This window comes from Prinia subflava, chromosome 3, assembly GCF_021018805.1.
Source record: "Prinia subflava isolate CZ2003 ecotype Zambia chromosome 3, Cam_Psub_1.2, whole genome shotgun sequence".
Classification (NCBI taxonomy): domain Eukaryota; kingdom Metazoa; phylum Chordata; class Aves; order Passeriformes; family Cisticolidae; genus Prinia; species Prinia subflava.
Window position 1 is genome coordinate 80,883,852 of NC_086249.1, and position 24,706 is coordinate 80,908,557.

A 24,706-nucleotide genomic window follows, 5' to 3' on the forward strand; every position below is an offset into this window, starting at 1 on the left:
AAGGATATCAGGCCTACTCCTTTCTTTCATGTACAAAAGAGGTTGCTCACACTTCAAAGGAAGAGGTGGACTAAAACACATCCATCTGGCCTTAGTTCTAGAGAGGGTGGCTGCTTGGAAGTAAGTGGAAATGTCACACAGTCTTCTTGAGAACCACGGTTTCATCACTTCTTTGGTGGTATTCTTGCATTTCAGTTTATCTGTACACAGTTTTGAGTTACTTCATCACAGCAGCAGTTTTCAATTCCCTGTGTGTGTTTCAGCTGTTCCTGTGAAAAGGTAGCACTAAAACTCCTACAGTATCAGTGGAGCAGGTCATCTGTCCCTCATTCCCCATTAGCCATGTTAGAGTCTCTTTCACCTTCTACCTCTTCTGAATTCAGCAGCCTCCAGGAAGCTTAATAGCTGACACTCTCTGCTTCCTCTTCTGTTTGTTGGGTTTTTTTTCCTTTGAGCTAACCTTTGACTTTGATCCAGTGTTTGAAAAATCTAATATTCAATCTAAATTGAATATTGAAATATATTTTTAGATTCCTTCTTTATCTCTTTTGTAGTCTCTAGAGCCTTGCAGCCGCCTCAGTTCAACAAAAGCACATGATGAAGTGCCTATGTGCTTTGCTGTATTGAGACCTGAACACTAATTTCTTATTCTGTTTTGTTTTCAAAACATTTGAAATTCCCAGTCAAGCCTAGCAATATATTTTACCCCTTTTTTCCCCTGTTTTTAATAATAGCTATCTTCAAATAAATAATAAATAAATATATTATTTTGTGCACATCTGTATGTTACTGTCACTGGAATTTAAAAGCTAAAGATACTATGATCCTAAAATCCTTTTTGTTTCTTGGCATATAACATACTGAGATTATAATAATAGACTTGTGGCCAGGAGCAGCTGTCTCCATTAAAAACTAAATCTTTGGCAAGTATTTTCATACAGTATATAATACCAGACTAGTCTTTCCCTAAAATCAGAAGAAAATGTATAGTAAATAATCGCTGTTGTTTTATTCAGTATGTCATCAATGTCTCATGTGAAACAGTGGCAAATTGCACATAATAAATACATATCCAAAGATATTCTAGACCTGAAGCTTCTCTTTGAGATGGTATTGGTTTGGGGGGCGTTGGCAGGGCTTTTTGAATGATTATCAAAATCTCAAGTCAAATAATTTCACAGATTTTAAAAACCCAGATAGCTTTTTTCCTCAGAGACATAATCCAAAATATGACCTACTGTTTCAATGCAAGCATCAATCACCAGAAGACATGTTGGAATCAGAATAAAAATGCACTGTTCTCCAGCCACTAACTCACATTTACTCAAACAGGCAGTGACCAAGTTAAACAAGCAATTAAAGTGGTGTTTTGGGGGTACTGACTGATAGATGAGTTCCTGATTTGTGAGGGCATTTGCGCCCTCATAAGGCTCGGGGCAACATTTAAGCAGTTTTGTTTCTTTTTTCTTCATTTCTAAATGAACCCTCTTCTTCTCCCTCTGGCTTTCTTATCTACTGATGTAACTGGTGTTGCATGAGAAATTACCTCATTTCAGTGACTGGGGACAGCTTTTCTATCAGCTGCAGTAAGGTTTCCTCATTTGTTTAATGAACCTGGATAGGTAGAAAATTAAGTATTAGGAACTGCAGAGGAAGAAAACTAAACCAGGTAGTTCTGTGTATTTGGGTGCTTTAAAAAAATATAACTGTATTAATAAAACCAGTACAGGTAATTGCTGTTTAGATTATGGCGTGATTATTGCTTTGCAGACAAGGGACTCCGTTATCACTCAGTCATCAATGAATTAGCTGCATTCTGTGCTCATCTCATCCCTGAAGCTGAAAGAAGAGCTAGTTATTATCTTCAAGTGAGTTATTAATGAGGGGAAAAATCATCCCCAATTACTGTGAAGCAAAATATTTCAACATTTACGTATCTCAGAATTTATTTTTGATCTAATTCTTCGTAAGTCAGACAGCATGCACTTTTCCAAGCATTCTCACTGTGGCGTATTGAGAGGAACACCTGTCCAAGTGCTGGCTTCCCTAAGGGTGTGCTGCAGGGTCACAGAAGTGCTGCCCATCCTGTCCTTGTGCTGCTAGAGACTGATTTCCTCTGAGATTCCTTCATGCTACACCATAGGAACAGAGCCTCCACTGTCAGCTGTGCCAGAGAAAAAATTCTGAGTTGTCTATATTGTCTGTATTCACAGACCATTTTTTTATTCTTAATTAGAAACAGCATGGATTTTATTTGTAAGAGCTAATTTTGTTCTTTTGCTTTCCATTGAATCCTTTTGAAATTAATAATTTGGAATTTTTGACTCTGAACGTCCTAGAATAAAACCTGGGCAACACAAAGGTGATGATCTAAATTCATATAAACATGTGGGCATGTTTAACCAGGAGATGGAGTAGTGCTGTCCATACTGAATCCATCCATCAACACAGATGTGAAGGTCTGACCTTGGCAGATTCAGAGGGTAGGGATGTCAAACACAGTTTGCAGTCAATTGGAAATGTAGCTACTAGACAAAGAAAACTCAATAATTACACAGCTGTTTCAGTAGATTACAGATTTCCTAGAAAACAATAAAACAACTATCTGTGAATAGAAAAAAAGTAAACAATCTTTTTTTTAATTCAAAAACATTTCTGAAAGTCATCAGATAATGTCCCCTGTAAACTTCTTATCTCTTTTCAAAAGCAACAGAGTCTGTAACCAATGGATGTAGATTTCTTTACAGCATTTATGCCCATTAATGCTTCATTGATTTACAGTGAAACTGCTGAAGGACTGTCTTGAATAGACATATAAATATTAATTTCTTGTGAAGGATGGCTGCTATTACACTAAATATTAAATGAATTCATAATACTTGGACATTTGCTATAAATCACTACTGGGACTGCGTACTAACAACCCATTCCCTTTTTTTTAATATTAAAGAATGGAAAAGAGCTGGTTGCTCCCAAAGAAATGTAGAGCTTTGTAACACTAGAATCATTAACGAGTTCCCACAGCACAAGAAGGAGTTTCAGCTTAGTCCCATTTTACAGATAGAGGAAGGCATGTAGTGGTTTAGGTTGAACTGCTGATCATAGAAGGTTCAAACCCAATCTGTTTCTCATGAGAGACATCGCAGTAAATTACCAGTTCCTGACAGTCCTTCTTTTGCTTGAAATGCTCTGAGCAGTGTCAGCAGAGGATCTGGCCATGTGATACCAGAAGTCTGAGAGGCAGGCTCAAAGGGAGAAAGAGCTGGACATGTTGTCTGATCTCCACGCACACAAAGTGGTTGGTATCAGGTCTCCTCTAGATATCTTGCCCAAGGCCACGACTTGAAGGATGGTACTGCTCAGGTTTTGACTGGGCTTAGCAATTGAACTAAGTCGTCTTCTGTCTTCCAAGACCATAGATCGTAATTTCAAAATTTAGTAAAATGCTCAGCAGGGGCTAAAAATCAATTCTTTATTTTTCCTTTTATTAAAGTTCATTATAGCTTTTCTGTTTCTGTAGGGATAGTAGCTTAAGAGTAGAAATTTATGCCAGGGCTAACCCTGTAGAGTAGAAGCCATTCTTGTAAACAAAACTGAATGATTGCCAGACTCATCTGCTTTTTAATGTGTAGATGGGTGTGAGCACCTCCTTCATTCAAAATATTTTTGCTCCTGTGCCTTAAATGATCTAAGTTGCACAAGGTTTTTTAATGAAAATTTGCCAAGGTATTAAAATTAGAAGCAAAAATTAGAAAAGCTGCTACCACATAGGAGTATTAATTGTTCGTTATATAGGGCTTTAGTTCACATAGTTTCTTTGCATTTGCAAGACTGCCAGTTAGAGAGGCTCAAAGTGCTCACTGCTGCACAAGAGCTGTTTCTCCAGAGCCCCTCGATGGCTATTGTATTCTGTCACTGACCTTTGGACACCTTCAAATGCATATTGACACAGGATGCTGGGATCATTAGAACTATTGTTTCAGTGTGCCACAGGGAGAGAAGAGTTTTGCAGTGAAGAGCTTTAGAATTTTACATAATGATGACAGCAACAATACTTCTTAATTAGACAGTGAGAGAAAAACTAAAGCATTTTATCTGGTATTTCAGGTGAATTCCAGAAAGCACACTTCCCATATAGTCCCTTCCCATCAGGGAAAGATGATATTTATCGGGGGCATTTTGTCTGCTTTTCTATTGTTTCCAGGAGAATTGATTTAATTTTTTTGACCTGGTGGTGCCATATGGCCAGCCTCCCTTACCTTCCATGGATTCTGCCTGGGTGAACATCTTGACAGGATGGAGCCTTTCATCCTGTAAGTGCAGAACACTCTTTTAGAGCATAACCGGTGTTACGCAGGAGACCAGGATCTGGATGCACAGTTCAGACTCTGCTCTTCAAAAATCAGTGGACTTTGGATCTGTGACAACTGTGCTTCATTTTAACTCTTCTGTGTCTTGACATCTAAGGTATTTCTGTTACCAGTCCATGACAGTTAAAGAGTGCAAATAAGAACTTTGGAAGCAGAAATACCAGACACTCCAAGTACATTTACTGTAGTAAATCCAAGCATCTTCTAAAAGCTTATATTTATTTTATTGTAGCCTTTCTATTCTTTAAAGCTGCTTTGAGAAATTACTTCAGCAGTCATAACATCAAAGAGCATAATTTTAAACCTTGCATGGGACATTTTGTCTACAGAGAATAAATAAATTACTGGCTTGTATTTCCAATGAGTGTTCCTACTTGAATATATAGAGAGAGTTTCTGTTCCATAAGTCTTGCCGTTTCTGGGTTTGATTTTATCCCCTGGGATCCTATTATTGAACAAATTATCAAATACAGCTAAACTTCACATCCCTGAGCCTCTGAAGAAAGCTTGGGTAATGGCTTGCACTTCTGACAAAAGAGGAAGAAATCTAATAAACCTTTGCAAAACTTCTAGTATCATTTTTAAAAAATGGAAAAGCTTACTGTACAGCATTGCTAGTTGCAACTCTAGCCTAGCGTTGTGGAGCATGTACGAGAGGATGGTCAGTTTCTACATACAAACCTCTAGCCAAAAAACTTTCAAGATGAAGGACATAGTATTTGGTATTTGTGTGTGCTTGAGGTAAATGTGCAGCAGGATTTCTCACACTGTTATAAAATTCAAAAGGTCAGATGTGTTTCCTCAGGAACACAGGCTAAACTTTTTCTCCCCGTTAATTGAAAGGGTGCTGTTACCATCTTTTCATTTCTCTGAGTCAGAAATCCTTGTAGAACTTTGAAGCCTCCCATGTACTGCCACTGCAATTGCCAATTGTGAATTTTGTGTTCTATCTTAAACATCAAGGTGATACCTTTACCTTAACACTTGAGGGGATGTGACCCGCTTCTGGGAGGGAGACACGAGTAGTTATTGCTGTGTGATGCAGGATGAGAAGGCGGGCATGTTCTGGAAAGAGCTGTTAAACCAAGTTCTCGTGCCTCCATTCTCCCTCCTGTAAATCTGCATCAGTTAGTAAAAGAGGCAGTAATGATGAATGCTTCTCTTGCAGTGGGCTGGGATCTGAAATCTCTCCTCAGCCCATTGTGCTTCCCAGCAGAGGTTTTTAGCCATGGGTCCTGACTTCTTACTTGTGGGATGTATCTCTATTGAGGGACAGGATTATTCTTCAAGAGAGAGGGCAGCACTCTGCTTGCTGTCTTCTCTGTGTGAGAAGTTTGTATCTTTGCTGTGCCAGTGTAGCTGCACTCTTTCTTTCAAAAGGCACATGATCACTGCCTGGATAGATTTGAAAATGGAGATAATCTTTGCAGTATGTTTGGTCCTTACTCTATTAAATTAGTTGAAGCTCTTTTCAATGGGGAGGGATTTTCATAGGATCAAGTTCTGCCTGGATCCACCCCTATGGCAGTTTTGAGAGGTTTTTTGCCTCACACATTGAGATTCACCAAAACGAAAGCAAAGGGAATTGGTAGATCTGCTCACTGCCCATGTTTTGTTTGGTTCCTTTGCAGAAGGAGAAGAAGAGTGGGCTGTTGAAACTTCTGGCAGGAGCATCAACAAAAAAGAAGTCACGGTCCCCACCATCTGTGTCCCCCACGCACGACCCCCAGACAGCCCTTGAAGGAGTTCTGCAGGGGGCAGTGGGGCCGGAGCTGTCCTCCCTCTCCAGCCACGGCAGAGCCGGCTCGTGTCCTATCGAGAGTGAAATGCAAGGAGCCATGGGGCTGGAGCCTCTGCACAGGAAAACAGGCTCCTTGGATTTGAATTTTTCCATCCCTTCACCTGCCAGGCCACCCCTCTCTTCCATGGCAGCTATTCGGCCAGAGCCCAAGCCTTTGCCCCGGGAAAGGTAAGTTGTGTTTCTCCTGAGGTTGCCTGCATCCACAGGGAGCAATTGGAGGAGGGATGAAAGTTTAAATGGCTCAAGGGTTGTTGCAGTTTTGGTGTTGTGTAGATTGGCTGTACGTGGCTCAGCTGTCTTTTAGGAAGACAGGGCTTACAGGCATCAGACCACTGAAAATCATTTGGTACACCGTGCAGGTTTAAAGAAATGTTTAAGAGCATCTGTCCATGACACTCCACAGCCCTGGTCTAAATGTGGAGGACAGCACTGTTTTCTCAGCCCAAATGGTGTAAATGCTGTTGGCAAATGCCACATTTTAAATGGGGTTCCAGTATTTTAACTTAAAGGACTTGACATACTATGTCCCACTTGGACATGTCCTGTTCTGCAATACCAAAGACGGTTGCAAATTCTTCCTGTTTAAAATACTTACAGATAAGGCCATCTTCAGTGACCTGTTACCAAAAATGTAGCTCATTTCTAGAGAGGGATGTACAAGTGATTCTGGAGTTCATTTCAGCAGCCTGCTCTCCACCTTGGTACCTCGGGGTAGCTGACTTCACAAACCTGAAAAAAGAAGAATAGGAATACCAAAATACAAAAGCAGGAGGGGAGAGAGGAAACTGACCACAAAAGAGCTAGGGAGTTGTAGAAAAGAGATAGATCTCCATGTGCAGAGTCACACTGGCTTCAGGGAAATGTTTCCTACAGGACTGCAGCTTGAGGACTGGAAAGGGAATAGATAATACACAGCTACAGTGCTGTTGAAACGCTTTCCACTTGGAAGGTGATTGAGGAAAACACGTTTTTTACAAAAGCATTGAAGAATTTTCAAAAAGCTGTTCAGGGAACAGTCTTGAATTGGTATTTAAAACAATTTTGAAATAACATTAAAATCACAGAAGTCGGAAAAAAACTATTTTTGTCTGAAGGTATGGAAGAAGCTGAAGGGAATGGACTGGGCAAGGCACCTGATCTTGAATCCTATTGGGATTATGAAGCAGATGATGCACAGAAAGGGACATTACAGGACTGTCCATACCTTATACAGTGTTTTACTGAATGCAGTTGGAATTTGGTTAAGAAGGTGACAGTGACACCGTAACAAACTTTTCTAAGGCATCTGGTTTGTTACCATAAAACCTCTTGCTGAGTAAACTGTACACAACCAGCCCAGCAGATACTAAATGGATTGAAAATTGATTCACTGACATCAAATCAAACTCTACATCCGAAATCACTAGAAACTCTTATTCATGTACGTAGTGCAGCCCAACAAGAGTGGGGTCCTGAACCTGAGCTGTCGACATAAAACCTGTGCTGTTGCAGGATGAGGACTGAAGTGGAGATGGGTGATGGGTAGGGCAGATCTGTTGGTACAGAGCTAATTCAGCTCCTGGTCTGGTGAACACAGAGTAACAGCGTATTTCAGAAGAGGCAAATCTCATGCAAAGTGAAGTGGACTCAGAGAAGCATCATAAGAAAAATGGAAGATTTAAAACTATGTACTTGCAATGAGAGACACAGGGAGCTCTAGCACGCTTGGTAAAGAGTGTAGGGATGGCATGGTAACAGTCTGTAAGAGACTGCAGTCAGGACAGACATGGGAATATTTTTACACTAGATTTGGCTTTTTTTTTTGAAAGAGATACTTTTGTTCAGGTGCAGCTGTTAGACTTGAAGCAGAAATAAATACAGGGAAGTCCATCAGCATTGTAATGAAGGCAGTGAGAACAGACTATCTCAGTCGTCTCTTGCCCTTAAAATCCATGAAAAAGTAATTTACTAAAAGGAGTGAAAAACCAATCCCTATTTAGGCACACTTAATTTGGTCTACATCAGTTCAGATTAATGCTATAAGAAAAGCTAAATCAATATAAACCAGATTTAGCATGAGTGTAACTAAATCAGTGGGCTGCTGCACCTTTAGTTAAATGTAGCCATGAAGAGAAGCTGGGAACTACAGCCCCTGATGTCTCCAGAGCTGGATGTTAATATGCTGCTCTCAAAGCTTTACTACAGAGAACTCCAGACACATTATTTTATTAAATAGGGCTATGCCAGGGCTAGTCCCATACCCTACAAATTTCTCAGTCCACCTCAGGGTGGTCCAGGTAAGGAAACATTTAAGTGATGGCTATTTTAAGTGGCAGAATAGAACCAGAAAGACAAAGGTTACCTACATTCTCTTAGCTGTGCTGGAATCAGGAGCAATAGATTTAGAGTGCTAAAACTGAGTAAATACTTCCAGCTGCAGTATATGGTGATAAGGAACTTACTCTGATTTTACGTATTTTGATTCCTGAGTCTTAAATCTGAAAATAAGCTATAATTGAAGGAACCATAATTATACACAGCAGGCAAGATTCTTTAATTGATTTATGAATTAACTTCCATATCATTGGTGTATCTGCATTCCTTAACTGATCATATGGGTTTTTTCATGTCCATAATGGGAAATATTAATTACCTTCATGCACTAGGAAGGATAATGCTTAGTCCTGAAATAATCTGAGCAGATACATTAAACACTTGTCTGCTAGAAATTCATCCCACATCCATCTGTGCTCATTAAATCATCAGATTTCTCAGAAGTACCAAGTTATATTTTTTTTAAAACAAATTATGGTTTTCAAACCACTTGTTCTTTTCACATCTGGCAATGGAGCAACTTGCATTCAACGTCACTCAGCTCCATATTTTGCTTGTTTGCATTTTGGTGCATTTCATCCACACAGTAGGAGCAATTCTCTGAGAAAGAAAAGGGAGGAGAGGGAAGAAAAGGTTAGGTAAACAGATTCAGATGCTGGAAAAAATTTTAAAAAGCTGCAAAGCATTTCAGTACACTTAGCTGTACTTGGCTTTCTGTATCCCAACGCCCATCTGTGCACACAGAAACAGAGCACTGAAAGGTTGGAAGAAGTAGCACATTCCTTAATATTTACGGCATTCAAAATGAGGCTCATGCAGGCAGCAGAGCACCGCTACTTTTCCTATGGTGGTTGGCTTCAGCTCCAGCACTCACCACATCCAGGTTACAGATCAAACCCAGTGCACCACGAGGTGCATTAAAGGGCTCTGATTGCTTGCAGCTCACTCACTATTTAAGGGATGAATTGCCTATTCTGCTGCCTGACAGTGCAGACCTTTCTGGGAGTTGCAGCCAGGTAGACAGAAAGGTGAAGCAAGCTTAACCCTCTTGGTGGTGCTGTTAATGTTTATACTCTCAGTCTCTCCTTTTTTTTTTTTTTACATAAAGAGGAAAACAATTATCTTCTTCTTGGTATTTCAAAGCCTGGCTATGGATGACTGGATTAGGAAGGAAATTGCTCCTAGCTCTCCTGTCATTTAGCCTTCATATTAGTCTAGTTTGCTGGGGTAGTCAGAGCCCATCTCTGCCTTCTGGGTGTAGTTTCCACTAGCAGTTTATAAAACCACATTCCTTCAGATGCTCTCTGCCATAAAGCATCCAGCAATACAAGCAGCAGAGCAGAGAAATTTCCCAGGAGGTGTCCTTGTCACTTCATGTGGCAGTGATTGACTGCCAAGTGAATATCCCATCAGGCTGTGTGTGCCCCACACACCCTTTTCCACCTACTGCTCCGTCCAGTTTCTGCTGGTGCAAGAAACAGGACCAGTACAGGGATGCACTGTGGTGAGGCAAGCACTGGGAGCCTTGCCCACATCCCACCAATACCGTTGGCTCACAGGAGGGATGGGCTGTGTGCCTGGCAGCACCAAAACAAAATACTTCCCTTGCCACCCCCTTCAAGAAAATGTGACTGTACATTAAGCAAAACAGGAGAGTTGAGTGTGCGTGTGTGTGCGTGAGTCATGTTCCCCTGGCTGCCTGGCACTGTTCCCAGAGGCGAACCTGAGTAAAACATGTCACGCGTTGTTGACTCCTTTATAGGAGCTGGCACTGACTCTGCCGTGCTATATTGTGATAAAGCAGCTGTGGCCAGACTTACTGTCACGACTGGCATATCTGTACTGCGTCCTATGGTTTTCATGCAGCCTTCAACCAAGTTACAACCACAACAGTGCTGCAGAATAAGATGGGAGCAGTAAGTTTGACCTTGAAAATAGATCCCTCCATGTTTCCATGTATCTTTCTACAAATCACTGCCACATTAGAAATTGAGCTCCCAATTCAAGGAAGCATTCAGGCATGTGCTTAATACCCATTGACTTCAATTTTGCTGTGCTCGTATGTCTTCTTTGCCAAAAAGGAAAGCAGAAGAAGGGTTCTTTTCATTCCTGGAAAGTGATATTAGAGAAATGACCCAAGGAGTAACTTCTGACTGAACAGTGACACCTATTCACATGGTTAAGTGCTTCTCTGAGTAGGGATACCTGCCTTACGACTGGGAAACAATCATCAGCCATCTCAGAAATTGAATCCTGAGATATTTCCAGAAAAAAGGTAAAAAACCCAACTGAGACTTGTTCTTCTAAGGCTGCTGATTCAGTCACCATATTATGGAGAAGCAGGTTTTGCCTTGTAGTCTGCAGAGGTGCTTTGCAGGTCCCTGCAACTTGCCAGTGAAAGGATAAAAAAACAGAGCTCCACTGATAAACAAAAGCAATGGTTAACTGGGCTAGATGCTCCGTTGGCACTGAGTATCCACTGCCTCCAAAACTATGTATCCCTAATGCATAAGAGACCTATTGGAATCACAGGACTGGATTCATGCAACTTGTCCTTAGTGCATGATACTTGAAACAGGAACTTGCATTAAGCATCCAAATTCAAGCACACTAAATGGAATCAGATTGGAGGTTAGTCCTGCCGACCTAATTTGTCTCATTGCACATTTTCTTAAGTTGCTCTTGTTCCATCAGTGTTCTGGATACACATAGTTACTCAAGTGAGTATTTGGGGTTTTTTTTAGCATGCCCATGGCTGAGTTCAGCCATTAATTACTGATCAGTTCTGATCAGTATTGTTTGGTGTCTGCCTGCACACTGACAGAGGGCCTGCATGAGTCATTCAGACCAGACAGACTCCTACGCTGGCAGTGTGCATGAGATGAGTGTCTCCCTGTGGAAAGTGTGGCACGAGGCTCTGCAGCTGAAGGAGTCAGAGAAGCCTCTTTGCCCTCATCTGCACTACTCAGTGCATTTCATCATGGTCGCTTGCTAGAGATACTCCAACCTCTGCAAAAGGTGGGGTGGCTCCCCTGTCAGAGCCTTGACTCACATCCAGAGCAGCATCTTGTACACTAAATGAAGCAGGCATCCTACGGGAAAAATAGAATGCAATCATAAAATGAAAGATTATATTGCAAGGCAGCAGAAGTGAAGTCATGGACAATTTTATTGGCTGTTTTCTTCATCTCAGATGCATGGGTGTGAAACACTTGTGTTCTTTTAAGATTGTAGATGTCTTTATGTATCTACACACATGATATTTTTAATCATTTTGCTTCTTTAAAAGAAACAAAACCAGAACTTCCATCATGTGACATCTGTTTGAGGTTAGGAGTCTTATTTGCACCTTCCAGATTTCAGTAGGAGTAGCAAAGGGAGGGCTGGGTGGGAAAGTATTTCTTTTGGCTGTGAAAACAAGTGCTATGAAGACGGGACAAGGGGATTGCAAGGTCTTTCCTCACAGCAGAGGATGAACTTATTTCCAGCTCAGTGAGATAATTGCTGCCAGGGTGCCCATCCCACCCTCAACCCCAGTGCCAGCCTCCACTATGCAGTCTCCTACTTTGTGGGATGCCATGTTCCTGCCCCAGGCTCCCTCCCACCAGGGCTTTTTGTTCTCCCAGACTCAGCTCAGCAAAGCTTCCCCCCTCGGCAGCCATACCCACACCTTTTATCAGGGCTTCCAGTTTTCGTCACAGTCACATTTCTTCCTCTGCTCCCAGTTTTCCTCCCATCAGACTCCCTCTTCCTCCACCTCATCCCTTACTTTACCTCACTCTCCCGCTCCCTTGGGTTTCTCTGGCCAGGCAAAACCCATCCTCAGTACTTGCAGCCTCTCCTCGTGTATTATCTCTTGTGCACCAAGGACCCTTCCCAGGCCACTGCCCATCCTGGACAGTAGCCTCCAGAGATGAAGTGCCCAATCCAAGGATGCCGCAGCAGCCAGCAGTGAGGATGTCCAACATCAAGTCTGTCCCCTAAGAGAAAAATACAAGTGAGGCCCAGTGCTAAGAAAGGAAGAGAAATGCAACTTCTGAGGTCCCACAGAGCTAGGACAGCTTGGAGCATGAATCAACAGAGATTTTACTTTCGGTGCTCATACAAGCCTAAACATGTGCCATTTTGGGGGGGTTGAGTGTTTTTAACCTGGCTGGGAGCAGGTGATTTTCTGAAGGAACACCATCCCTGACAGACCAGTGGGACCACAGGACAGGTGTTTGCTTCCAAATATAGGACCTGAGAGCAGCTTGTGGAAGTGCTCATGTGGGTCCTGCTGGTGCTACAAAAACCCCTCGTGTTATTTTGGAAGTGATGAGGCCATTGGGCTTTATGTTGGACCCTCAGCCTGATACAGCCAACTGCTGTGGAGAATTTGGGCCAAAACGATTAACATTTGACAGAATTGTAACTATATAAGACAGAGCTACACAATTTACACCAGAAAATACCAAATATTGTTAATAGTGGTCAGATGTGGTTGCACATTTGTCATCATCATTATCACCCAGCTAATTAGCATTTTTGAAAGTTGGTAATTTAGAGGTGGAATGTGACACAGACAAAATTGAGAAAACTGAGATCCATCTAAAATTCCAAGTGACAGTTTGGTATAGGAAAACCTACAATTTTATACCATCTTCTCAAAAAGGGGTCAAATGGGGAAATAAAAGGAGGAGATATAAATAGAAGTATCCTGGACTGCCTTTTAGGGAGTGAGGGAGGATGTCTGGGAGAAGAGACCTTTTCTGCCAAAAAAATATGGCTAATAGCTGTCCTTGCAATTCCGTTCCAGAGGATACGCGAGGCTGAGGTGCCACCTGGAGGTGTGGAGGGGCGGCACAGCTCCCTGTGCCAGCGCGGTGCGGGATGCACTGCCCTGCGGGGCTGCCTCTGCCAGGCTCCGCTTCAAACCTCTCGTGGGAAAAGGCATCGCATCTTCTTCCATCTCTCACAGAGGAGTTCTTAACTGATTTGCAAGGTCTTTCATGGCTAATACTTTGTTATTCTGTCAAAAACCTCTTCGGTACTATCTTGTAAGGTAGTGTAGTTAATTAAATTTAAACCATAGCATTTAGGGTTTCCCAAATGGGAAAAACTGCCTCATTTTTTTAATTCAGTGACTGAGATTTATTTCTCTAAGTTGCTTAGAGAAGATGCCTTGTAGAACCCCTTTTATGATAGTGCACACATTCCTTTAGAGTGTGGTCACCTGCCTCCTCATGTGAACCATGTAGGAACTAACAGCTCATCACTCTGAGGATTTAGTTTTGCTTTAAAAGGATGTCTCTGTGCTTTTGGTATAACACGAGGTGCTGGCAGTGCCAGCTGCGTCTTCAGAGTAACCCTGCCCAAGACACCATCTTTTTCAGAAGTCTGTGAGTACCTCCACAGCACTCAACTAGTGTTGAGGTCCAACCTTTTTTCTTTCTTAAGGCCTCTTGAGTTCCTGATGCAGAGCTCCGGTGGGCTGTGATTGTGCATAAGAGTAGTGAGATCTGAAACTTGGCATCATCTTAGCTGAAATTTTTCCACTCTGATAATTTAATTAATCAACACTGCAGCAGAGTGTTTGAAATAATGTGTGCATTCATTTGCATAATGAGTGTAATTGGCAAAGCTTCATATTATAAGTGTAGCAGTTCCACAGATGATAACTTGATAGACCGTTTTCCTGCACACGTTTCAACCCCTGTTATTTGCTTTTCCACAGAGGAAGGAAGTGACAACTAGATTTATTAACCAAAGTACAGAGAAGACCGGAAAATTGTTGATGGCACTTGAACACATATATTTTCCACTACTGTGTTGCTCTGTCAAGATAAAAAAACCATAGTCAGGTATTAGAACAGAACCCCTGCTCGAAATGGAGTTTAATGCTTTTCCAAGTAATGGGTTGTTTGACTGTGGAGATGTCCAGCCATGGAGTCAAAGCTGGTGTTTGCAGTGTCATGCCAAAGTGGAGTGCCTAGTTTCAGAATGGAAGTCACTAGGCACCTGAGCAAAGTCTGCTAAGAAAGTGGGTGCCTGCCACTGGAGAGCCCCTTGCTTTGGTATTGTCTCACTGGGGATGGCCTCAGGGCATGGTCCACAGCCTCCAGGGCATGTTCAAGTCTCCAGGGACAAGATATTATCTTAAATAGTACTTATCTTGTTACAAACAGGACTCAAGCATTGGTGGCCAGGCAGCAGTTGTGAATATATTAATTGTCAGGAGATGGACTTTAGGTAATCAATTGGCAACTTTTAACAATCTTACTATATTCATTACTTTGCAATTAGCAAGACAGTTACTGACTGTTAACCAAATGCCAGATGACTGCAGAAGTGCTGAAGGAAAAAAAACAACCATGCAGTACAAATATATTCCCCGCTCTGCACACAAGTGCATTGATATAAAATGGCCCAGTCTGTGCTCTCAGAAGGACGCCTGCTGATAAGCTCTGAGTGCAAAATAGCTGTATCAGGCTCAGACACATCATTACTTCATTGAAATGAAGTGACACTTGAAAACTAAGTTCCCAAAGAGCTCTGTGAATGGTTCAGGACTGGGGCTCCCCGTTGGTTTGGAGAGTGCTTTGAATGTCACTTGATACCTCTCCATTTTGGCTTCCCTTCCTGGTTGGAGGGACCCAGAGTACATTCTCAAGAAACATTATAAGAGAAAAAATGTGAACTGCTTTAGCTAACACCTGCTGGTGTCACAGACAGTGGAAGAATTGCAAACCTCATTTTTCATCATCGGTGGACAAGGGAAGGGAGCATATCATATGGGAGCATACAGAAGTCTGGACTTCTGTAAGGTCTTTGACATGGTCCCTCACATCTCTCTCTATATTGGAGAAGGATGGATTTCATGGGTGGACTGTTTGGTGGATCAGCAATTGGTTGGACGGTCACATCCAGAGGGTTGTGGTGCATGGCTCATGGTCCATGGCTAATGGACACTGGTGATGGGTGGTGTCCCTCAGGGGTCCACACTGGGACCAGTGCTGTTCAATGTCTTCATCAATAACATAGGTGGTGGGATTGAGGGGACCCTCAGGACGTTTGCAGATGACACCAAGGTGATTTATGCAGTTGACACATGGGGTCTGAGCAACCTGCTTGAGTTGAAAAGATCCCTGCCTGTGGCAGAGGGGTTGAGCTAGATGACCTTTAAAGTCCCTTCCAGCTCAAACTGTTCTGTCATTCTATGACACTATGATTTTTGGATGGAGCAAATGCAGAGCTGAACAAGACGTGTTACATCAGAGATGCAACACTAGGATAAAGCAGCCAAGTCCTGGCACAGGCTCAGCACACAGCTGGGGGCAGGGACACCATGAGTGGTCCATCCATTTGACAACACATTTCTGCTTTCATGGACTGCCTCCAGAGTACGTCCTGGTCCATTGTCCAGCCAAGCTGGCCGGAAATGTCCATCTTACTCAGTTTTAGTAGAAAATGTAGCTGCATTGCATACAACTAGTGTGTGAAAATATAAGCTACTGATATTTCCAGAAGTTTTTTTTCCCAAGATCTCTGGTACTGGTGCCCAGCTGCTCCCACCAAGCACAGATTAACCAAGTGTTTGCACATTTTCTTCTCCAAAGGTACCGCGTTGTGGTCCCGTACCCACCGCAGAGCGAGGCAGAGATCGAACTGAAGGAGGGTGACATTGTGTTTGTGCACAAGAAGCGGGAGGACGGCTGGTACAAAGGGACATTGCAGAGGAACGGCAGGACGGGCCTCTTCCCCGGGAGCTTTGTCGAGAGCTTCTGAGGACAAATCGCCGCTCTCTCAACTTTCAGGGGAAACTGCATAGCACAAGAAGAGACAGCAAAGAGAAACTGGACTGATAACCACTGCCATTTTTATTTCCAAAGACTTCCCCCAGGCCCTTCAGTCTGCAGTTCTGGAGACACGGTGCCCTGCTGTGCTCCCGAGACCGTGTGCGGTGCATACAGTGGTATGTTGAAGTAGTGCCTTCCACCTGGAATCACAGACTGAAAGGACCCCCATCTGGACTGTAGTAACCTAAACTCTGGCTGTTAACCTTTTGTGTAAATTATAGAAAAGATATCTTTAAAAAGAATTAAGAGGAAAGCTGTTATATTGCTGTAACTTATTTGTCAGAGCTGCAGTGTTCTTATTACTGGCCTATGCAAGATGGATTTGAGAGTTCAAGAAGGTGTGCTAGGAGGATTTTAAACTGGGATTTTGTTTTTACCAAGGGCAGAAGTGGGGAGGGTGGAGAAAACCCCAGCTAAAGATCAGTGCATCATTGTGCAAGTAAGAACGAGAAGTCAAAAATGTTTATGTCATGCTTTCTATATACCTCAAAGATACGCTGCGCAGGTTTGTCAGTGCGTGTTGGTGTTAAGTACCCAGAGTGCTGCACCACCCCATGTCCTGGCACTGCTGCCAGGGAGGTCCTGCAGGAAGTACAGCTCCACCATTAAACCGTGGTTATTTGAGCAGAATCCCTTTTGCCTGTCTTCTGCCCGTGTTATATACAGCATGGATTTTTGTCCTTTGGTATCACTTTCCATTGCTTTTTTGTACGATGTACCTTTTTACTGTAAGAATTGCTCTACTTTATATATATTCCTACTAGATCAGACATTTCCTCTTTTTCATACATCTGGTGCTATTTTTTTTAATTGTTAAAGATTTGGTTAAACAGAGAGGCTGCAACAAGATTTGCATTCAACATACGAAATTAGAAACGTACCTGAAGATTGAGATCAGACTGCTTGTTCTTGCATCATAGAGGAAAAGAGAAAGAGCTGCATGGTCATCGATATACCTGGGGGAGCTGTCTGTGCAACACACACATGCTTGCTCTCTCCTGCATAGAGTGGCTGAAGACCCATGCTGAAGCACAGCGTTCTGTCTGGAGAGTGATAATGACTCCAGAATTGGAAGTAATTCCCAGAGGAGTCATTTTAATTGACTTTTTCATGGCAATAAGAAGAACACTGCAGGTTCTAGCACACACAGGGACCGTGGAGTTTTCCTCTGTTGTTGCATGACAGAGACAAGAGCTGATCTGCGACAGCAGTAATTAGTGTTATGGAAATGTGATTTCTTACTGTAGAAATGTACAGTTCTGGAGACTGTTGGATTTCTTAACGTCGTCAAGCTACAATACAAACTGTATCAGGCAATATAAGCTTCCATCTACCAGGGACTTAAAGGTGCAATAAATGTAAGGTGAGTTTAGCCAGTAATTTGTATGAAAAAGAATGAGAAAAAAAAGTCATAATGCAATTGTTGAGAGTATTTAAAAAGACATCAGCTCTTGAAGAGTGAATTGTGTTGAAAGGCCTTTCATAGCTGTATCCGTACCTTGCCCCTGACAGCAGCTGGCAGTTTGCCAAAGCCCACATGTGGTGGGTGTTTAAAAGCGTGTCGGAGGCACTGTAAACTGGAGATGATCTTATTAAAACACAGAGGCCCGGTGGGTGAACATCATCACTGCGTTACCAGTATTTCATATGCGAAGGTGTAAGTTTTGTTTTCATTCAAGCTGTGTGTACTAGTACATATCAAAACCCATGTAAGTGAGCATTCCTGTTTAAGTTCAGCTCTGTGACTTTGTTCTCTGTAAAATAAGTTCTTCTTGCTGTCACATGTTAACAAACCAATTCCAGAAACACAGTTCATGGCCAAGTATAGCACCTTCAAACCAGGAGGCATCACTTTCAGGGTGTTTCTTTTTATACTTGATGTTGCCGCATTTGTTGATATTCCAGATTGTAATGAGTCAGTCACTAAAAATTTAGTTACTGTTAAGAGGAAATTGCCTTTTTATAACCAATAAGAGACTGAAGAAACGTCTTCTGGAAAGACTAGCTTGAGATTAGAGCCATATCTGTTCCACTTATTTGGTCCAGGTCAGAACTGGTGTCACTGCACCTCAAACAGTAAACTGCACATTTAGGCAGTCAGCAATGCCAAAATGTGTGTTATTGATTCCAATAAAAGTTCTGGGTTAGATCTGTCAGAGATGAGATTTTTTCTGACAACTTACAGCGGTTAAAACGCTCTTAAAATTCTGTTCCATGGTGTACTTACTACAGTCAGAAAAACGAAACAGGATGACAGCTTGCATGCTGCCTATTCTGTTTAGCCAGATCTTAAAATGGTTCCAGATTGCCACCGTTTTATACTTAACTCTAAGAGGACAAAAGTTGGTGTGTGAGAGGATCAAGGAAAACATGCAGATGTCATATCATTAAATCAGTGCTTTAAAATACATTTTGCAAGGAGGATGATGGTTTTTTGAATGGTCGACAACCCTTCCAGTCATACCTTCTTCTAAGAAAAAATTGTGGGGTAGGGGGGAGGAGGTGTTCTATTTTGATAGCAGCTATTTCTGGGCCCTCTTTATTGCTTATCACAGTGTGGGTTACTGAGTAATCTTCTTGGACAAATCACTTCCATGCCAGGAGCACAATGGTACAAAACCATGATCCAGTGTCATTCAGAAAGTTCTGAGAGAAGTTTGACTTATACTGTGGTCTAGTTTTTACCTGTCATGCCAGAAAAAGAGGGAGGAGGGGGCGTCTCCATCTCCTGCAACAGGGCGGGGAAAAGATTCCTTCTGGTGGCCTCAGTTTGTAAAATGCCAGGTTTGTTCTTCTAGAAATGGGTTCAAGTAATTGAACAATTCCTTTGAACTTTGCACAGCTCAGAAAATGTTTTTGTTATACATGAATGTTAACGTGGTTTAGGAAATGTTGGCAGATATGAGTACAAATGAACTACAATGACTGTGTTTCTGATTCTTTAAATAAAATAAGTATTAAGGCAACTCGACTGAGGTTTCTCTCTCTATTAGACAACAAGATGAACAAGCAATGTAAGTGGCTCTGAGGCTTGCAAAGAAAACAGGGAAGACTCCTCTGCAAACCCTGTAGTAATTCCCACATAAATAAAAACCTGTTAGGAGTAAGAGATGCCTGAACAGGAGTCAGAATCTCTGGTTCTTCTTTTGCCACGTATTTCTTCAAGATCTTGAGAAGTTAACAACTTACCTATGGAGAAGAGGTGTGTAGGTCCAGAGAAGGAGAGTGGGTACAGGCCAGGAAGAGGCAGCAGGGTGCCAAGGTAAGGCTGTGGCAGAGAGGCTAGGAAGGGATGTGGAAGCAAAAAATTGGCAAGAGCAGCCTCTAATAGTGTAAATGAGCTTCAGGGGTGCTCTGAGGTCACCTGGTGGGTAGAGCAGGTTTGTGGGCAGAGGAGGACCCCTTTCCTCCTGCCCTGGGTAGGCTTGGGCGTGGTGTCAGCAGGGTCCGTGTGTGCTCTAGGCAGCGTACAGCCAAGGAGCTGGAAAAGAGGGAAGGAGCAGGTTGTACCCTGGCCAACTGAATGCCTCAACTCAGCTGAGGGGTGTAAGCCCATTTTTGGACAAGGCCTGAGATTCCCATTCAGCAGCACAGAGCAGAGCATCTGGAGGGGGAACCTGAGTCCATGGTCTGGATATGTTTGCCTTGATTTGGCTGGGAAACGCCTGTGGAAGAGGCACCCACAGGCGGTGATTCTTTGCACAGTTAGGAGCACATTAGGGCAGGGATGAGCGAGGCACAGCTACCTCACCAGGTCATCTGCGTGGGAGGTGACACGAGTCTCTTTTTGCCCCAGCTGGATCCTGAGTCAAAATTCTGAAATGTGGGAACCACCAGAATTTAAATGCAGGCAGGCAACACCTTTCCCTGTGCTAGGCCTTGCTGGCTGTCTGACAAGCAGTGTGGTGCAAAACGCTGCACAGAGGAGCCTGCCAGCTACTTCCAAGCTGGCCTGGCGTGCCAGTCCCCTCCATGCTTTGCCAGGTCCTGTTCCTCTGGCATTTCTCTGTCCCCTGCTGCCAGCACATAACACACACCTCACCCAGCCTTCATACTGCATGTGGCCCTGTGCTTCTGCAGTGCCTGACAGAAATTTAGTCCATGTTTTGAAAGAAAAATAATCATTGTAAAATTGTTACACAGTTTGACTGTTCCTAAATGCTCATGGAGAGCAGAACCACCTGGACAACATCTGCAGGGCTTTCCTGCAGCCAAAAGCTCTTCCTGACATCAGCAGCTCCTTACACATGGTGAACCTGGCAGCTACATGGCTTGGTTAGTTGGTGCCAAACCAAATAAATGAGCTGTACTGGAAGGAAAGCCAAGAGGTGCTACAGTCTGGAGAAGGCCCTGTCTTCACGCCCCAGCCTTTCATGTAGCAAAAATAACTTTCCAAGTGGTCACAGATGTATTTCCAATCACTGGGGCATGGGAGTCTACCCTCCCTTCAGAAAACCACGTTATTTTTCTCAGCCACCAAGCAGCACCACCTGCCCCACAGTGCTGCAGAGGGGCCACGAGCCAGAACACCAAAGAGCTTGTCCCAAGGTGGTCCCCTCACAGCATGTGCCAGACAGCCTGTCTGAGTCTCCCTTGTTTACAGCTCAGCTCAGCTGCAGGTGAACCTGCCTCTGCTTGGGTCTCTTCTTTGCTCCCTAGGGAGACCCCAGCAGTGCCAGGGAAGGACAGCCAGCATCCTGCTGACTCGGCCAGGGAGCTACTGAAAACTGTTTCCAGCACAAAGGGCTGTTTTGCACCAGCCAAGATGCAATGCAGCGTTTTTGCAAAGGCACCAGGAATGGTCCTGCACACAGGATTACGAGCTTTGTGACCTTCTGTGTGACACACACGTGTGTGCGCAGAAAAGCCCGTGAGCAAGGAGTGCTGCCGGGAAATGGGGCTGCACCAGTGCTACCTGCCCACCCCTCTCAGAGAGGGCACTGGAAAGGACAGCAATGGCGTTTAGTTTAGTTTAGTTTAGTTTAGTTTAGTTTAGTTTAGTTTAGTTTAGTTTAGACTGGCATTTCCCCCAAGGCATCCCTAGGGGAAATGCCTTGCCTGGGGAAACCTTGGGTTGGTCAATGCCGTCAGTGCTGCGCTCCAGCAAATGACAGGGGTGAGAGATGGAGGAGCTGCCTTTGGTGGAGCGGTTGCTGTCATGCATGGAATCCTCGTGGGAACACAGGAGTGATGGGGGCACAGCTAAGTAAGGGGGCAGAGGAAAAATGAAGTCATTAAGACAGAAGGGAAGGCAGAATTGTCTCAACTTACTGTCAGAGAAGGAAAGCATAGTACATTTGTGTTCTGCATCTGCACAAGGGCTGGGTAGAGCTGCTGTCAGTCATGTCAGTGTGTGCAACCCCCCCGGCCCCAGAGTGTAGCTGTGGGGTGTGCACGGCAGGAGTGGAGGGCAATCCCATCGCCAGGAGGGCATGTCCTCTGCCATCCCACTGGCCAAGGAGAACCACAATGAGGGCTTAAGGGCCAGGGTCCCCAAGGATGGCACTGGCACAGCCCGGGGGACTCTGGAGACAGGGCAGTGTCTGGCAGTGCATGCCCAGCTGCTGAGTGGATACATACCCAAGGAATCCCACTGGGACCCCTGGCTTTGCCACTGAATCAGGCTGGGAGTCGAAGTCTGGCACATCCCCGGCCCAGGGGTGTGACCCTGCCCCACATCACTGCTGCCTCCATGAGCCAAGGGGTCTGGGAGCTGCCCCCACACCTTTCTCCCTAGCCACAGCAGAGAGGCATTCTCTTTCCCCTCCTCATGTGTATGTCAAATTTGCCCTACAGCTGACCACTGGAAAATCAGCTTCGAAGACAGGAGGGCAATTTGTTAAGGTTTTTCTCTCTCCCCTCCCCAGATAATTGTCTGGGATCTGCATTAATGGAAACATAAATTGACTGCCACTCTGCTAAATGACAATCAGGTTTTGTTTGACGGAGCTAGGAAGTATCTTATCCTGAACATTGGCACCAAACAATCTAAATGCAAATTGCAAAATGTTTGGGGGTAAGGAGGCTGTTTATCTTCTGATGAGGTTACATAATAATGCAGAGGGGAGAGAGAATTGCCTTTCAGTTCCTAAAGGCTATCAAAAAGTGTGATGGTTAAACCGTGAGGCCAGTGTTTACATTTTATTTTAATGGAGCAGATTCAGTTATTTGGCGTGGATTTTCTTCTAACAAATCACTTTTTTAACAAGATGCATCACGGCAGCATTTCAACCATAATTCAGCAATTCTCAGGCACCCAGGTTAGCGTGGAAAATGACAGAGCAGCCACCATTTTAATCCTGTTATGTCTATTGCTCCCAGCTTGTTCTCCTCTGATGAAACACACTGCTGTGCCTCGAAGAGGCAGGAAAACATTTGCTGCACTTGTGGCCTATTTCTCTTGTTAGATTACCAGGTTTATACACTCCGGCACTGCCCAGGTATCTCCAATGCTCTTACACAGGAACAGTTACAGGACACAGCTGAAAACATGAAATGCAACCACGACCAGCTGCTTCCCGAGACACCAGCACAGGCTGGGGTTACTTCTCATGCTGGATGCCCCACGCTGGATGTGCAGCAGCTTTTGTGCCAGTTGGTTGTAAAACAGAAGTCACTGCCCAAGTCAGACCTTTCAGACCTGTTCAGCACAGCTCTCCTGCACAGCGCTCCACACTTCTGGGGCACCACGCCACCCAGGCATCTACAGCAGTGCCTGAGCTGGCATCTGTGCCCTGTGGCATCTTCCACTAAAGATTTTCTTTAGTCTTGTCCTGGAAGGAAAAGGTGTCCACGGCAGCCCAGGGGGTCCAATAACTTGAAGCTTTCAGCAGCTTGCAGAACTGGTCTCCTTGAAGTTTTTCCACTCCAAGTTTGTAATCTAATCTTCTCAGAGTTTGATTTAGACTTCTGCATTTCTCCATAAATTAAGAAGCAGGCTTGAGTTTACTCCAAGAGTTTTGCTCATCTGGGAGGCAAAGGAAGGAAAGGATTAATGTGTCATTTTTATTTTCCCATTTAAATATGTCTCATACAAAAAAATGAGCATGAATCTCTGCAAGGCAGGAAAAAAGCAATAGATCTGTGAAACTGACACAAGTTGTGTGTGTATAAATTGTTGGGCCTGTAGATCACTTGGTGTAGACCAGCCAAATAGCTCACACAAATCTACGAATAAAAGCACATTTGAACGTAAGTGGATACCACAGGAAAGACCACGATAATCTGGATTTATAGAAAGGGGAATCAGTGAGTAGTGGTTGTAGCCCCTTTCAGGAGGCAGTAGCCAGGATTTTGGTTTCATCTGCTGCCTCTGTGACAGAGACCTTTAGGGAGCAGCCAGGGCATCCCTTGAAAGGGACTCAACCATGGGAGAGGAGGACCATGGGCAGTTTCACAAATTCAACCAATTTTAGAACGCCTGTTGAACTTACTGCTGCTGGAAAGCACAGCAGGTGATTTTCCAAAGGCTTTGAGGAGGTGGCTGACAGCCTGCAGCTCTTGGGAGCAGCCAAGATGAGGGACAGACGGTGATTATTGCTCCACAAGCTGAACACAGGGTGTGACTCTTGGGGTCTCCTGTGCAGGGCCTGGAGTTGGACTTGATGATTCTTATGGGTCCCTTCCAACTCAGCTTCTTCTGTGAGCATTCCCTGAGCTTGCGATGGACTTTGCCTTCACTACTGTGATAAATACATATGTGTAACACGTAAACCACACACGTGTATACATGCATTTACACACACATCTCTTTATCCATGTCACCATCACTCCTTTAGTGCCAGAAAAGAGCCAGACACTCTTGCTGAGCTGTATGCCATCCTGATTGATGTCATTTAAGATGGTCCAGGGTTACCTGTGTTTGCAACTAGAGCACGGGGTGCACTGGAAGAGTTTCAGATGTCAGCTGTAAAGCAGCACCAGGAAGTGAGGAAAACCACCCTGAGGTCTGAGCTGTGACTGCCTGGTTTGAAGGGCATGGTCGTTCTGGCAGTCTGTGAATTTCCTCTGATGACCTCCCACCAGTTTGGAGATGCAGCAATAGGATCCATTTAAAAATCATGCCCTTTCCAAAAAGCTTAAACTTTCTATTAATGTCAGGAGTCTGAAACAGATACTTTAAATGGAAACTGAAGCAAAAGATGAAGTCCTCCTTCCTTCAATTCTCCAGTCCTCACAGAATAGCCTTAATTAAATAGAGCAGCACTCATTCAGATTTAAAGGCATTCTTGGGCATTTCCCATGGTTAATATGAAGAGCAGTTGTAGCTCCATCCATTTACCCTGACCATAGGACAGTAAATTGCTCGGGAAATTCATACCAAATTAAAGCTAGATTTTGCCCAAGACAGTTTGTTAAAAGCACTGCTTTGCTTTGTCTGAATAAAT

General features: G+C 43.7%; 1 protein-coding gene across 1 annotated transcript in view; it reads left to right on the forward strand.

Moving 5' to 3' along the window:
* SH3RF3 (SH3 domain containing ring finger 3) overlaps positions 1-19,285 on the forward strand; it is a 246,203-nt gene extending 226,918 nt beyond the window's left edge. The window contains exons 9-10 of the mRNA XM_063392696.1: positions 6,002-6,339; positions 16,080-19,285. Of these exons, the coding sequence (XP_063248766.1) occupies positions 6,002-6,339; positions 16,080-16,248 (507 nt within the window). The 3' untranslated portion in view covers positions 16,249-19,285. The remainder of the gene's footprint in view (positions 1-6,001; positions 6,340-16,079) is intronic.
* The last annotated feature ends 5,421 nt before the right edge of the window (positions 19,286-24,706 follow it).